The 16,417-nt window shown below is 42.0% G+C and overlaps 1 protein-coding gene across 1 annotated transcript in view; it reads left to right on the forward strand.

Annotated features, from left to right (window-relative positions):
- tenm2a (teneurin transmembrane protein 2a) overlaps nt 1-16,417 on the forward strand; it is a 288,000-nt gene that overhangs the window by 206,168 nt on the left and 65,415 nt on the right. Inside the window, exons 6-7 of the mRNA XM_017307002.1 lie at nt 131-362; nt 12,717-12,955. Of these exons, the coding sequence (XP_017162491.1) occupies nt 131-362; nt 12,717-12,955 (471 nt within the window). The remainder of the gene's footprint in view (nt 1-130; nt 363-12,716; nt 12,956-16,417) is intronic.

Raw genomic sequence — 16,417 nt, forward strand, 5'->3', positions numbered from 1 at the left:
GTTTCACCTACATGAATGAACGCCTATTGTAGAATAACAGGTCAGCTGTAATTTTGCACGTGTCCAGTTTGGAGAATACAATCTCCTCATTCAGATTCCTGGTAACATTTTTTTTTTTTCTGTCTTCCAGGGGCCGGTAACCACCACAGTCAGTCCACTCTGCAGCCTCCACTGCCKCCTCCACACAACCACCACAACCTGTCCCACCAGTCTGCAAACAGCYTGAACAGAAACACCCTGAGGGGGGGACGGAACCCCATTCACGCCCCGGCTCCGGGCACCGGAGATGGACCCACCACCCCGGAGTCRGTCCAGCTACAGGACAGCTGGGTGCTCAACAGCAACGTCCCGTTGGAAACCAGGTCAGTAGATCAATGTGTATTATTTTATTCTTCTGGTGGGGGTTTTGCAATTGGCAGGGCACCTAAGAAGAGTAAGTATATCAGGGGAATCAAATCCATCTTGATCAGATGGATTTCTGCTTAATTTTTACTTCAATGCCAATTGATCAGTCAGAAACTCAAAGATTTGATCATTTACTAGTCAGTGAAGGCACCATATCATCTTTTTTTCTTTTTTTTTTTTTTTTTTTTTACCAAAAGCAATTCTTTTTAGCCTAACTTGGCAATAAGAAGAAGGTCATTATATTTGGCCAAAAAAAAATGACATAAGAAAATTATTTTAGGAAGGTGACGATATGTAAGCACGCTGACATCAACACTCTTCTGTGTGGATGCTGCCACTGAGTGGAAAGAAAAAGTTTGTAATTTTAGCAACCGTTAGCATAGAGGAGGTGTTTACAAATAAAAGATAAAACCACAGGAAATGTAAAAGAAATGTCAAAAGATAACTTTTTCTACAAGTTGAGAGATGCCTACGGTTCTCCGAGGCTGTGAAAGAATGAGAGAGAGAGAGACTTAAAGTAGACAACGTAAAGGCTGACTTTACAGCATTTGCTTTGTCACAYATGTTGTGGTGCCTCCTCTGCTTCTCGTGGAAATAATTAAAGTCCACTGACACTGCGAAGACAAGAAAAAAATAATTTGCTATTTTTATGTATTGTAGTTTGCAAAGGGAAATCAGAATCAGATTTACAAAACTAGATGTGAAACAAAAGCATTGAGGCCTCTACCGACTGCATTTTAGGTTCTTAGTAGGAAAAAAGGAAACAAAGTAAGAACTGTAAGAATACARCAGCTGACTGTCAGCCAATACTGAAGGTTGGAGCTCACACCTGATGCACACCTTCTATCAATCACAGACAAAAAGGTGTTTTTTTCTTTTCACATTTTTTGTAATGAGTCTGGACCACATTTCATCATCATTAGTTCAAGATCTGAATTACTTAGACTCATCAAACCTAAGCTGGATAAACATACTATTTATTAGGACCACTTTAGAATCAAACAAACATTAAAAGCAGCAATTTATAGTATGGACAAAACTGGACAGAAATATTCTGACATTAAAGAGTCTTCTAAGCACAGGTTGTGATTAGTCATTCTACTCCTTTTCTTTGTAAAAAAAAAAAAAAAAAAAAAAAACATAAAAGAGGGAAATCTTACTTTTCTCAAAATGTAGCTAAAACTAAAACTGTTTTTTGAGCCAGATGTGTGGCTTTTCCTCTGGTATTAAGTTGTGACAAATTGAAGGTTAAAGACATTTTAGCTACATTCTGCTTTTTAATTCTTCATCCAAACTGAACAAAATGTTGCCTAAGAAAACTTAAAACCTCTATGTGGTTCTAGCAGACACTGCTGAGGGTTAAAGCTAAGAGCTACTGTGACTCTAATTGGCAACAGGACGGCCTCATAGCAACACTGTCTCCTCCGAACCCTTCTGAACTGGCTCTCTACGTGCAAGCTAACTCTTTTTTTTTCTTCTTTTTTTGCCTTAAAATGAGTTTGCAGTTTGCACCACGCAAACGGGTTTATTGAACAGGTGAATTTGTATTCTGCAACGTCTTGGAGAAAGCGTTTAAAATCCAGCAGAGCCCGTGTTATAAAAAATTGAAAGGTGTGACGCAATTAAGATGAAAGCTCTTCTTTGAACTTTCCAGTCAATAATAATTTCTAACTATGCAAAGGAGGGAGCTGCAGACTCCGTGTCAGCTGCGGTACAAATCCATACCATTTAAAACACATCAGACAACACCAAGCTGCAAAGTTATCACAAAACTCTGGGAGCAAAGTTATAAAGAACGTGGCCCAAGCTGTGGAAAGGATGGACAGTTCCTGCTGCTCTTAAGGGAAGTTATGTGCTTGAACTTTTTCACACGTTGYCATATTGTAACTGCAAATGTTAATGTATTGTTTGCAATAAAACAAAAAAAGAAGTGCAGATGTACTTAGCAAACCATTTAGCACATAAAGCCTGTGTTCGTTTAATCCCAGCATCTTTTTAAAGTAACCGGCCGAGCAAGGAAAGAACTAACCGGGAAAGACATTCAGAGTAACTCTGTAGGAGCTGCAGAGATCCACAGCTCAGGTAGGAGAATTTGTGGACTTGGCAACTTTACATTGTGCGTTAAGCAAATTTGAGTGAGGTAGAGGACTATARTCCAGCAGGACAAGAAGTGCCTYTTAGCATCCATTTAACAGTAGGGCCTAAATCAAACCATATGCATGGATAGGAGTGAAGCAGTCAAAGTCTAGACCTAAATCTAATTGAATCTGCCACGAGAATGGAAAACTATTCCGCAAAGAGAAAGGAGCTAACATTTACAGCTTCTAGATGTTCAACTTTATTAGAGAGACATGGAAGAAATAACTATAATTGTACACTGCTTCATGTTGGTCTATCACACATGTGTCAAACTCARGGCCCACGGGTCACAGCTAACTACGTGGCCCTCATGACTCCACAAAAATATCACTTCAASATAACAGTTGTGTGCTTAGATATGATTTCATCAGTCAAATCAAACCAATTACAATGTGAAAAGATTTAAATATTACTTACATTTAAGAAATATGCAGTGAAAGCTATAATACCTTAACAGTTTGTTAATGTTTCATCACAAACGTCTGCACCAATCGGCTCTTTGAGGATGCATCGAAATGAAAATGAGTCCAACACCCATGGTCTATCTCATGCAATTATTTAGAAAACAAAMAWTTTTTTGTCGTAGCATGACAAAATGCTGTGCGTAAACGGGTGTGARAACTACCACAAGTGGCCGCAGCGCCGATGATATGAACTCGAGGGTCAGGAGGGAAACCAGGAGGCCTGGCTCTCCTTTCTAACACCCCACAGGGTAATTTCTAAATGATTATTTACACAGTTTTGTTCACAGAGGAACCTCTCGTACGCAACCSTCTGGATCACAAAAGGAAATGACTCCTGAGTGTGTCRCTCGGAAGCACTCTCTACCCCATCACAAAGCCTGACACAAAAAGCTACACATATCAGAGCTATTATGCATGCTACCTGGAGTGAGCTGGCAGGAAATACAAACCATTTTCACACACGCTACACGTGTGCCTTTGCCAGTGTACAAAGAACACTTACTGGGCAAACAGAGCATTCATGCGGGGTATTACTATTCATGAGGCACGCAGTTCGAGGGACGCTGCCGTCCTCCCTGCTAGCACGCTCGCCGCCCGTCTCTTAACGTTTTAACTCTGCAAGCTGCGTAGCTGCGTTTCTCCTGCTGGGCACTGGAGCTTCCAGCTCTGATGGGTCCAGATAAGCTCCCCCGTGTGCTGGCCCCGTGCAGTATTTATGAAGCCGGGCCATGTTTAATTCAGCCACACTGATATCTGGCCTACGCTCAGCCAGCGCTGAAGCAATGTGTTGTTATGCTTGATCGGCAAGAGGCACGGTGTCGAACAAGAACGCCTTTTAGAAAAGGAAAATAAAAAATAAAAGATTCTCACAGTTGCTTATCAGGACCCGCGTTGTCGTGGAGACGTGCAAATCATTCAGAGACTTTTTCCTTCTTTCTTTTTTTATTTATTTTATTTATTCTCATTTTCAACAGCAACYTGTTCAGAAAGCATTAAAATATCATACAACAGAATATAAAAAATAAAGAGTACAACCACATTCATACTGACTAAATGTACTATAATACACATATGAACAGTTTGTAAAAACAGCTGCATTAATCAGTCGCTGTGGTTTTAACTGAGATGTGAATGTACTGATTTCTCGCCATTTTTTTGCAAGTCGTTAAAATCATTTGTTGCCGCAAAATGAAATGAGGATCGGCCTAAGGATGTAAAAACTCTCAGGTCCATCATAGTGATGAATTTGTAAGAACATAAAATGTGAGTATCRTTGGAAATACTGATGAGTGGGCAAAGGTACGGAGGGGTTTTGCCATTGATAGTTTTATAGATTAATTTGTACCAATTTATTAATCTGCGTGAACAGAGCGATGGCAGGGTTTTACAAGTGAGCATAGATGACAATGGTGCGCATTAAAAGGGATAGCAGTAACAAAACAGGTTACAGAGTGATTGATGACATCGAGCTTATGGAGTAGAGTTTCAGATACAGATTTGTGCATCACCATACATGTGGGAGGGTGAGTGGTGACGGATCTTGCAAGGAACCSGTAATAACTGCTTGCAGTTCCAGTTTTATTTGTCATTCCTGCTGTCAGGAATAGTTCAGGGGGTCTCTGCTGAAACAAAACTGAAGTATAAATTACTTCTTTTTTTTTTTTGTCCTACCGAGGAAGTACATGATTGCCACGTCGCAGTGGCCCCGCTCCCTCAGAGGCAGTGTTTGTCCATGCTCAGGTGGCGCGGTCGGGCTTGGCTCAGAGCCTGCCGCTGTGAATGGAGCCCAGAGCTCCGCCCTCCGGCCTGGATCGAGCCCCCGCCGCTCGGTAGTCCTGGCTGCGACGGGGAGGATGAGACGGGAATGTCTGGAGCTGCTGGAGCTTGTGATTGGGTCGGAGCCAGCAAGGCAGAGCCAAAAAAGTCACAGCAAACCCTGCGCTGGCAGTAGGCGTCCTCCGTCTCATTATAACCGGCAGCTATAGGAAATGATGAGCAACCTGCTCGCGTGAGGGAGCCACTGCTTGTGATTGAGTGCGTTTGTGTTTACTGTGTGATTACATCCAAGCATGTGTGCTCCCGGCGATTGTGACTGGCCCCCCTGTCGTGATCATATGTAAATCCTGGCATTTGATGTCCACTCGTTATGGTGAAAGCGTGCGCGTGGGTGTGTGTGTGTGTGTGTGTGTGTGTGCATGGGGCCTGACCCAATACTTTGACAGCCCTGAGAGGATGAAGATTGATCACCTAAGAGCACTCTAGGGCTCGGATGACTGGCAGAGCCGTAGAGAGATAGAAATTGACGATCGGGGGAGCGGGAAGATAGCAGAGAAATATAAGTCGGCRGAGAAGTGGGGGTGAAAGAAAGGGTTTACGGTAGAGGAGGGAGAGATAAAGAGGGGGAGAGAGGCAAAGAAATTGAGAGAAGTGGTGATTGAAGGAGATTGTTTTGGGGAGTGTGTGTGAGAGAAGATAGAAAGGCCGAGGAGGGAGATTGGGACCCGAGGAACATGGATACATTTACCAGTGTGAGATAAATGACTATAGATGGCTCCCGCTATCGTGTGTGCGTGTGTGTTTGTAAGGCCGAGCGAGAAAAAGAGGAGAGGAACGCATTTTTCTATGTGAGGGCGAGTGCACATGTGTATACATGTGTTGCAGCATTTTGTGAGAAAGCACCTGATTTCCAATTGGTCCCTTGGAKCCTTTTTGCCTCGCTGATGCCAGGTTCAATCTCTCTCTGTGATCTCAGGACGTTCCCCAGCACCCCCACCTGCCCACTCCACTGTGGGCCACAAGTCTAAGGGAGAAATAAGCTCCCCGAGAAGGCTGCAGCATCTCAATTTATCTGGAGAGAACGGCGGAGGATGGGGTTAGGGAGGGTGGGTTACTTTCAAATGCATTACYGAGGCGACAGGGAGAAGATCCAACCTGTGGGAAAGGATCGAGAAAAGATTTATTCTCAGCCGTGCAGCCGCTCCTGTAATGCGCAACCATTACTCTTTAACGTTATGCAAAGCTTATTAACAACATGACCTTGCATTCTCTTAACGTTTGCTTTAAAATTAATATTCRGCTTTTCTCCTCTGCTCCTCTAATAATCGAAAAAAAATTGTTTTCCTCCAACTGCATTCTCCTTTAAAGTTTTTTTTTTTCTATTTTCATGACAAAAGCGAATCTGTTTATGCTTGAGATCATAACCAGTGCAGCAGCAGTACGAAATTGTGTCTACRCTGAAAAATACTCGTTTATATTTATCATGGATAAATTTTCAAAAGAGAAAGTAAATTGCTACCATTTTACATGAGTTCATACATATCCAAACTGACCAGACTAACATTTTGAAGTCTGTTCTCTGTCTTTCTAGTTTTAGTGAGAACTMAAACTGGCAAACYTGTGAAGAGTTGAAGTAACTAAAGATAAAYGTATGGATGTTCAGAAATTTAAAAAAAWAAGAACTGTGAAATARCCCTTTAGCTAAGCTCCGAGCAGACAGTATTCAGCACTGAAAGTGACAAATGGTTGTCTCAGCTTATACATCATTTAAATCTGCTCTGCCATGGTTTGGGCAATTAAAGCACATTTTACAATAGCTTTTGTATAACTGAGAGTTACTTTCATATCCTTTAGCTGAAACAAAGGGCATTTCAGTAGTAGGAAGCAGTAACCACAGCATTGTTCCTCGCTCTCTTGCCCAACAGCTGGTCAGCTGGAGGTCGGCTTCTGAGGAAGACGCATTTCTTTTCCCTACAGTTGCTGTTTTGATCCCCGGCTTTCCCAGTCCACACGTCGAGGGTTGCGATACCGTCACCGAGCGAGACGATGTCCGCGTTGCCTCCCAACTACCAAAAGTGACAGAGATGTGAATGTGAAATTTATTTAAATGTTGGCTATACATAACTGTAGATTTACATTCCATGAGTCAGAGTCTGATGTTAACAGCAGATTAATCACAAAAGGTCAGTGATTTAATCATCTGTCGAGGATGAGCAGTTTCATGACACATTCTGGATTAAGTCATGCATTTAATCATCATGTGTCACGCATTAATTAACCGCTTTTTAGTTTATGGCACAGGGGGTAGACATGCCTTTATACATTACAAGAGATGGGGTTTTTTTTCCTTCTTTTAAAGAAAGGAACGTCTGCTGGTTGAGACCCAATAAAAACTACAAGTTATGCAACTAAGTTTCAAGAGAGATTGGCCCTGCTAATCTATTCTTAACAGTCTGAGCATTGACCAGTTGTTGGGTTTATGAAGTGACTTATTGGAAACTTGATCTTCAAAAATCAAATTAAATTGATAATTGCTTTTTGTAGTTTCAGTGTATTTTTTTATGCATCCATGATCTCCTTTTCCAAAATTGGGCTGCAGAGGTAACAGGTCCAGTAGGGGAACACAGACATCTTCCTCTCTAGTGTATTCTGCGCAGCCCCTGCAGTGACCTGAAGGGATGTTTAGTCCCTCCAGTGTGTATTTGGTCCACCCTGCGGTCTTCCTCCAGTGGGATTTGCCTGGCAAACCTTCGAAGGACCGAGGAGGCATCCCGAACAGAACCATATCTTCTGATTTATTTATTTTTTTTAAGCAGAGATGCAGCAGAGATCATGTCTCTGAATCCAGCTGACCTGCAAGAAGGACATTTCAGCTGCTGATCTGCAAGATGTCTTTCTTTGCTTTATGATCCATGTCTTATGACCATTGGGGGAGAGCGTAGCTTGATGGGTAAAATGAGAGCTTAGCTCTTTAGCTCAGCTGTTTTAAACCAGAACAGTACCTGCATTCCTGCAGAAGTGGCCTCGGGTTATCTATTCATCTCCTGACCGATCGTTTGTGAACGTGACATCAAGATAATTAAAATTCTCCAYGGTAGAACTGCATGCTGGGATTTKCCTTTTTCCGGTTGGGCTTTTAGGGCCTCGGWGGAGTTGAGTCTGGTCCCAATCGCTTCACAATCTGCTCCGATTTGCTCAAGTGCATGCTGAAGTTCATGCCCTGAAGATGAGAGCATTACTACATAATCTGCAAAAAGAAAAAATACATCAGATCCTGTGATTCCCAATCCCAGCACCCTCCTCTCCACTACCAAAGTCCCGGACTTCATCCAAAGTTCCAAAATCGGCTCTCATTTTGCGTAGACCGAAATTGCGCCATTTTTTTCGCTGCCCGAATGAACTAGCTCTCTYCAAAGTGTCTTCTGATTGGTCAGAMGTTTGTTGCCATGCGCTCGGACAGATATGTCAATATTTCTCTTCAACCAATCCACTGACGCTCTCCGGTTTTTGTATCTAGACGAGACATGAATACTTTTTGAGGAACTGAACTGACGAAACTGAGGAATTATTTGTACAACTCTTCACTAAATAGCTGCTATATTAATAAGACTTGAAGACGATTAATAACTCCTGGATGGAAATTGTAACATTGACTGTTAAATGAAGTACGTCTGGGCTTTTAGTCTGGAGACCCAATCCATGAYGGGCAGTATTTTTTGGCTTTTGTCTGTCGTCAAAAGAATCATCTGAATAAACATCTCTCACATGGTTTTCACCTGCCACTTGTTTTTTTTTTTTGTTTTTTTTCTTCGTATCTTTTGTTGTTTTTTCTTTTGTAATTACAGAAGGTAACAGTTGTCAGCGTTTTCCTCCACCGTATTCCCCTCCCAGAGAGCTTTGTGTTTAATTCTCAGATCCAAGTGTTTTCATGGGCTCTCCCTTAACAAGTCGACCTCCCTTAATTGTTCTCTACATCTGACATGTGTTGATGCGTCTCAGACTGCCATCCTCGTATTAGTCAGAGCTGAGAAAATGAACCGTGTTTCCGTGGCTGTGTATAAGCGCGTGTGTTTGTTCGCTCAGGGGGAATGCCAGCTTTGACTTGCCGCTAATTACCCAGCATGCTCTCTGTTCTGTGGTTAATTGTCCAGGTCCTCGTTTTCTCTCGATGGGACGTAGTGTTGGAGTGGGTGTGGGGGTGAGAGAAAACACGTACTGTCTTCTTCTTCTTCTTCTCTGCCCGTCTTCCAGTGTGTAGCCTTCTATCTCCATCTTCCTTCCTTTATGTCACTTGTTGCTCGGTGGGGATGCAAATTAAACCTTCGGCTGCGGTTACAGGACAAGCCGGCGGACGAAAACTCGTACAAATTTGTGCCGCCCGTGCGTGGGTGCTTACCTCCAAGTCTCGGCGTAAATGTTTGTCGGTGTGTGATTTAGGTTTTTGTTTGTTCGGAGTATTTCTGTGTGTAAAGAAATAGACGCGATGACAGTGAGTTGAGCCGTAGCTGGGAGGTAGGGGTGGCGGGGTCTCTGTCAGCTTTCTCTAATTATGTGTGGCATTTCCATACTGGACCACTGTCAAAAAAATAAATAAATAAACAGATGCACAAAACACACACACACACGCATAAATACACAACCTAGCCCTTGCCTAATGATACAGAGCTGTGATTGTTGGCTGCCTGCTATGATAGAACCCCTCCATTGCTGTCCGCAACATAAATCAATGTCAATTACCTCCCCAGAGCACATTAGACACTTTCCATTCCTGCTCATAATTAGTGCGGACCGTAGACATATTCCCATCCCACACAGGCTCGCCGAGCGCCGTCTGCACACAAACAACAAAGCCTTGGACTGAAACAATTTCGCTGGGCGAGTTCAAATGCATACCGGCACATCAAAAATCGCATGCATTGTGTCGCGCAGAACGCGAGCRGCTCACCGGCTCGCTCGCCGCACATTAGGAGGATTGTAATTAATTAGCGCCGGCCTTGCCATCACAGAGTGCTTCAATGGCTGTGAAAATGAGTTCAAGCAGACACAAGCTGCTTGACCTTGGGAAAAGTGGGAGCACGTTTTGTTGTGCGCACACCCCGCGCGTATGTGCATCCTTGCGTTTGGCAGCATATATGAATTTTGCATGCATAATAAAAAAGGGTGAGGGGGGGGTGACACAAAGAGCGGGGTATTTTTAGACAATAACATCATATTTCCTTTACATGCCGTCTCCCCATGCTCCTCATGCCTCCGTCTGTCAGGTGTGTTTTTGTTCCTCCTTTCTCCCCTTTTCTCTCGTGCAACACACCTGACAGGTAACGGGGAGAGGAACGGGGAAGGAGGGGAACCCGGCGGGACAGCAATCCAGCAATCAGTGGTATAAAATGCGGAAAGAGTGGGAGAAGGGAGACCAGCACCAACGGACTGAATAATTGATAGAGAGAGTGGAGCAGTGCTCCCAAAACAAATATTCATGCTCGGAGCCCATTACCTGTTTTTAGCGAGGGGGAAAAAAAAGACATGCGCTCTCTGTTTTGTTAACAGCGGTGATTAAAGGCATCAAAATGATAGGGGGGAGCGGAGGGGCTCAAAGCACAGATAAGCTCTGTTTTCCTTCTTCTCAAAGGACAGCCAATAGTCTGAATGCTAGTGACAGTGGGCTGCATTAGAAAAAGGACAGCCCTGACACACATTCAGGCAGACATGAGTCACAAGTCCTGGACTGGAGGCGGAGAAGAGTGACAAATCCAGTTGATGGAGAGGAAAAAGAGACTCGGAGCCCTCATAACTCACTCTAGTTATGAGAATGTCTTTCCCAAGAGTGAGTCAAGAAGTTTAGGGTTTAGTTCTTCTGTTTCCCACAGAGCAAGTAAAGTAAAGGGGAAGAAAAGAAACAAATTCTCCGTGTTTTCTGCCACTTACAGTAGAAATAGTGACATGTACAGTAGTAGCAGAGGCCCAATCAATGTATTTTTACATTATTAAATCCATAATCTGAAACTAAAATTCAACTCCTAAATATCGATTTCTAAACTTTTCCTGAGTTTAAACCATCAGTGTTGTTTCTAAATAAATATTAACTTGTTTTCATTGCATTATTYGAGTTCTGAAAGCTCTGCATCTTTTTCTTGATTTTAACCATTTTTCATTTTCTGCAAATAAATACTACATTTTTGCTTAGAATTTCGGACTTTGTCAGTAGTTCATAGAATAAAAGAACTAAGTTCATTTTACTCAAATATATACGAGAGTAAAATCAGAAATCTGATCTTTTTTTTCCAGAGCTGTCTATGTATATCTGGGGTTTTATTATCTGCATCCTCATTGAGCAGCTGCTTAATAAAAAAGAAAAAAAAGTATTTTCTATCGTGTGCTTGGAAAAAATATATATCTAYAGTTTATGGAATGTATTTTTTCTGATCCTATCAATTTTGGTAGCCTCTAAAAATCTAAATGTTTTTCATCTTTTGCWGTAATGTTTACAATAAAAGAGACCATACAGTCTCCCACCCCAACCTTGACCATGTATGTGTAATTTTTACGAATACAGATTCAGATTTATTTTGGTAAATTTACAACATTGCAAAAAAACAAAACACAACCAAATAAAACCCTATTTTACAAACCGAAAATTTACCACAAAAGTAATAGACTGAAAACAAGACTTGTACTTTCCTAACCCATTCTTAGACTCAGCAATCTACAAAAATGAAAGAYGTCTTTTGCCACATACCATGGAATATTTGGATTTCCCACAGGTTGAATAAACACATCAAGACATCATTTTATTGAAGATTACAGCTTTTTGTGTCAAGACGAACAGATTTTTTTTAGAAGCTAAAAAGCTAAAGAGGGCACCGAAAAAAAACATGTTTACCCTTGGAGGCATGTAAAAGTTTTAGGCGCGCCCAGTAACGTAGATAATGCTGACACTCTGAAGTAAACCAAAAATGACTCATTAGCTCTGACAATATTGTTTTTTGCCTTTCAAGCAAGGAAACTCGACRCATTGTTTTCCCTTTCGCAGCCCTCATCCCCAAGGTCAGAGGAAACTCAGAGGGTTTGATGAAAAACGCATATTCTCACTTCCACACACAATCCCAAGGGGGACGAGCAAGACAAGACAACTTCCTCAAACACTGTGAGGCAAAGTCCCTTTTTACTCCGTCTCTGAGGCAGGGAGGTGACCTTTCCTCCTGTGATATGTCACACTCACCTGAGGGCTCTGTTCTGTCATACCGGTCTGTGTGTGTGTGGGGGGTGTGGGAGGGGGCCCACGGCCTCTCCACATGTRCGCTGCAGGGACGCTTTGCAAAAGATGACRCAAGAAGGTTTCACCCGTGTTTTTGTCCTCCTTTCTTTTCACTGTCTCTTTACAAGATTTTAAATGTGGAATACCTCTAAAAGTGACCGCTGCTTTTCTTTAAAAGGTTAGATTTAAATAAAAATGTTTATAAAACAGAGCAATAAGGTGATTAATTACAAGTGGGCTACAACACACTAAGGAAAAGTAAGGACAGTTGTAGTAGGAGTTTCATTGTGTGAGCATACGCACAAACAGTGAAGGTGGAGGGTAGTAAGTAATGTTGAGTGAAAGGATGGGGGCTCAGATCCCTCTCTGATGTTCTTTCTGAACTCTGACCCCTACCTGGACCACGAGGAAGAGAATAAAGCGCTGCAGTCCTGATCCTGTCCAGCCATTAAGGGCAGAAACGGGACACATCATAAGCGAGGGAGAAGAGGAGAAAAACGAGGGCAAAAGAAACAAGGTTGCATCAAGTGGAGGTCAAAGCGAGGGCTTCACCAGAGGCGCAGTTCAAGGATGTCCTCACAAATAAGCTTGTCGGATTGAAAGAAATTGAATGCAAACTCACACGTGAGTCTATTTCCTCGTTAAATGTGTCGCTGTCTTTCCCCTTGACGTCTCCGCAGGCACTTCTTGTTCAAGACGTCATCAGGGACCACCCCGCTCTTCAGCAGCTCCTCCCCCGGATACCCGCTGACGTCGGGGACGGTCTACTCTCCGCCGCCTCGCCTCCTGCCCAGGAACACCTTCTCTCGCTCAGCCTTCAAGCTGAAGAAGCCGTCCAAATACTGCAGCTGGAAATGCGCGGCGGTCACGGCGATCGCAGCCGCCGCCCTGCTGGCCATCTTACTGTCCTACTTCATTGGTGAGTGGCAACTTCAACACTCAAYRTGTAAAATGAAATTCATCTCAATTGCGTTTTTATAGCAGAAGCCTAATCTGACTTACATTAAAATAGAAAACTTACTTTAGTTTGAGAACATTTATTCAATGACAAAAGCTATCTTGCATTATGTAATAAGTGTTTTGAACAAAATCAGTCGTGCTACATAATTATTGGCAAGAACTACTTTGTTCAACTTCCTTCTGCCAGTTGTACAGCATTTAGGTTTTCATACTATAGCTGAGTTTCCATCACAAATGTGCGCAACACTCTGTTGATAAGTTAAGTCGTTAAAAAAACATGCCGATCAATCATCCTCCAGCCACTTCCTGTTGTCTCCTTTGTCTTTTCTGCCTGTAGTAACATCTGGTTGTTGATCACGTGACTCGTGTTGGGGAAAAAAGTGTTTCCATTTTCACTTTTGCAAAGTAAACTAATTTCTATACAACCGAAAATCCACTTCATCCTAGTGCCAAAATCTTTTAGCAGAMAATCTGAATTTTTACAAAATTGGCGCGTTTACATTAAGCAAATGTATTTCCKTAATTCCAATTTCCACAATTTTATGGTCAGTGGAAACCCATCTTAGAACAGTCGCTCTAGGTCTTCTGACACGGTGGGCCTTTATCTCCCTGAAAGACCCAATAATGTCCCGTTTTCAGTTTTTTGACTGTTTCCACCTGATATTAATGTGGAATGTCATTGTTTCATAAAAAGTCCATTATGCCATTCACTTTAACAAGGTTCTCTGAGCCTTTAAAGAAAGAAACTTTCCCACAGCATCACAGGTCCTTTTCTATACTTCACAGTGGCTACAACATATTGTTTTCATGATGAAATACATYATGTGTATTTACTAAAAAGCTAAAGTTTTTGTAGTTCAGCAAAACTTACATATTCATGTTTGTGATTGTAGGCCCAAAAAAAATTGTTTTCTGGCAMACCTCCCAAACAACCAGTTGGTGCGTGGATAACACAAAACAGTTGTTATAAGGATCAGGTTATCCGAGTATAGCACTTTTTTTTTTTCTTTTTTGCAGTTCGCTGACAGTTGCGAATTTTTTCACCTCCCTCACCATTCTGCTCACTCTGCGTGGTGACAAGATAAACATGGGTCCGCTTCCAGCTTTGTTTGTCACAGTTCCAGTTTTTCAAAACTTTTGAACTTTTTGCTCCGACTGCAGATCTGAGCAAGTTTAAACGCGAAGCAACTTCCTTCGTGCCTTTCAGAACGTCTGCATTTTAACTGGATGGCATGTTTTCTTGTCTTACCCATTTTGAAGAGCAGCCGACAGAAACTCAAGTTTGAGTCACGTGATATTTATTCATTTATTTATTTTCTTTTAAACAAATATTTCTTAGCATGTTGATTTTTCTCTTCTGGATAAATTACACAGGTCAACAGCCAAGAAAAATTGTCTAGGTTTTTTTTTCAGCTGTTTTAGGGTCATTTTTGATGAGCTGAATCCAAAAATCACATTGGTTTTGCTCAGTCAGGTCAACTTTCTGATTTATGGAGCAACATCAGCATCAAAATGCATCACTTGTTCTCACATTTGGATCGGTCTCCTGAAAATCTGGGATCAATGAGTGAAGAGCAGGAGGAGAAACTCCATCAGGACAGAAAAGAGACGGAGACGTAATGTTCAGTTCATGTGTTCTTACCCTTATCAGTGTTTCTTACTCAATTTACAAAAATCCAAGTTTGTAACATTTAGTTAATAAACGCTCTTAGAGGACAATGTTTTTTTCTCCTAAAACCTGTTTTGGGTGAGAAATATTAACGGAAATGTCACAAGAATTGGATTTCTCCAAAACAAATTATAATAAAAACCTCACCTGATTGACAAAAATGGATGTCATTTTTGTCAAATAGTCCTAATTCAGTTGAAAAAAAACTTCCAAAAAATATTCCTTTGCAACCCAGTGTAAACTTAAAGAAAAAAATTGGCTTATAATTTAAAAAAAGGGAAAAAAAGTGTGAGATTGCGCTGCAGCAATAAAACAATAAAAAAACGACTTTATTTTAAGGCTTTTTACACACCAGTTGTGCCAGTAACCGGATGGTGCTGAATACAAATGACCACCATGCYGCAAAAGTGAAAGAATCCAGCCTCTGTCACACATGAACACCTCTTTTATTTCAAGTTCTTCAGTCCAGCTTGTGTTGTGCTAACCTACAATCCTTCAGCTTTTGCTTTTATTTTTTTTTCCCCTCCCACGCCGGAATAAGAGAAGGAAAAAAAAAAGTGTCAAGTTAACGGCCCGCTACAAACACCAAGCAGAGTCCGGGGCGTGTGAGCTTTTGTCGCTTTAGCTTTGTTGTGCMGCTCTGTCAAAATCGGCCTCAACAGATGCCTCGGCCTCCGCTCAGTCCTGGTAAACAGCCACTGAGACAAACACACACACCCACGCACACACGCGCACACACACACCGCAAAAATAACCAAGACTGTTTGTCTGAGCAGGTATCAGTCTAAGTGGGGATCCTAACAGACCCAGCAGGAACCTGGATGTTTTTCACTGATCTGAAGCCAGCGTGCGATACTTGAAGGAATGGCAGACACTCAGAGCACATCAGGAAGAAAATCTGATGCCTGTCTACCGCTGGATCCGCAGGAAGAAAGAGAAAAGTGTTGCTCACAGTGTGTGTGTGTTTGTGTGTGTGTGTGGGAGTATGTGTGGGCATGGATTTATTTATTTTTTTGACCTCCTTCACTGGCCGAGAGAATGCAAACCTGTGCCATTTATCCGTCGGTGTGAGAGACAGAGCGAGGCAAAAAAAAAGGAGGATTTGAGAATATAAGGACGTCTATATGTGTGTGTGTGAGGAGGTGTGTGTGAAAGGAGGCAGATGTGCCACCGAGCCCCTGATTGGCCTCTTACCCCAGAGACCAGAGTCAACAGATGGGAGGATCTTAGGAATCAGAGGCATCAGCAGAAAGAGAGAACCCCTCACTGACTCCACATTAATTATTAATATAATTTTGCATTATTTATAGACAAATCTATAGCGTACCTTTTTTTTTTTAACTCTACAATTTGCCTGTCATAAAGTAGCACATCGCAAAAGTATTCACATCCCTGCACATTTTCACATGTTGTCATGTTGCGACCATCGAATTCAATATGTGTCGTTTCTGATTTATGTGACTCTTGGTGCTGAAGTCGTTCATTTTCCTTCCTTTTTACAATTATGCACCACTTTGTGTTGGTCTTTTGTTGGCAATTTAAAAAAATAATAAATGTCCAGTCCAAKACCAGAGAGGCTAGTCCAAGACTCGATAGACTGCCTCAAAACTAGATGGGCTTTTCCAAAGCGGGATTATTTTTGGCCCCAAGMCGACTGCCAGTCTATAACCAGAATCCTAATCCCAAATTAGCTGCCTTACAGTCCTTTACTGTTTTATGAAATATTTCTGCAGAGGGAGAAGTCATGCACAA

This window comes from Poecilia reticulata, linkage group LG10, assembly GCF_000633615.1.
Source record: "Poecilia reticulata strain Guanapo linkage group LG10, Guppy_female_1.0+MT, whole genome shotgun sequence".
Taxonomy (NCBI): Eukaryota; Metazoa; Chordata; class Actinopteri; order Cyprinodontiformes; family Poeciliidae; genus Poecilia; species Poecilia reticulata.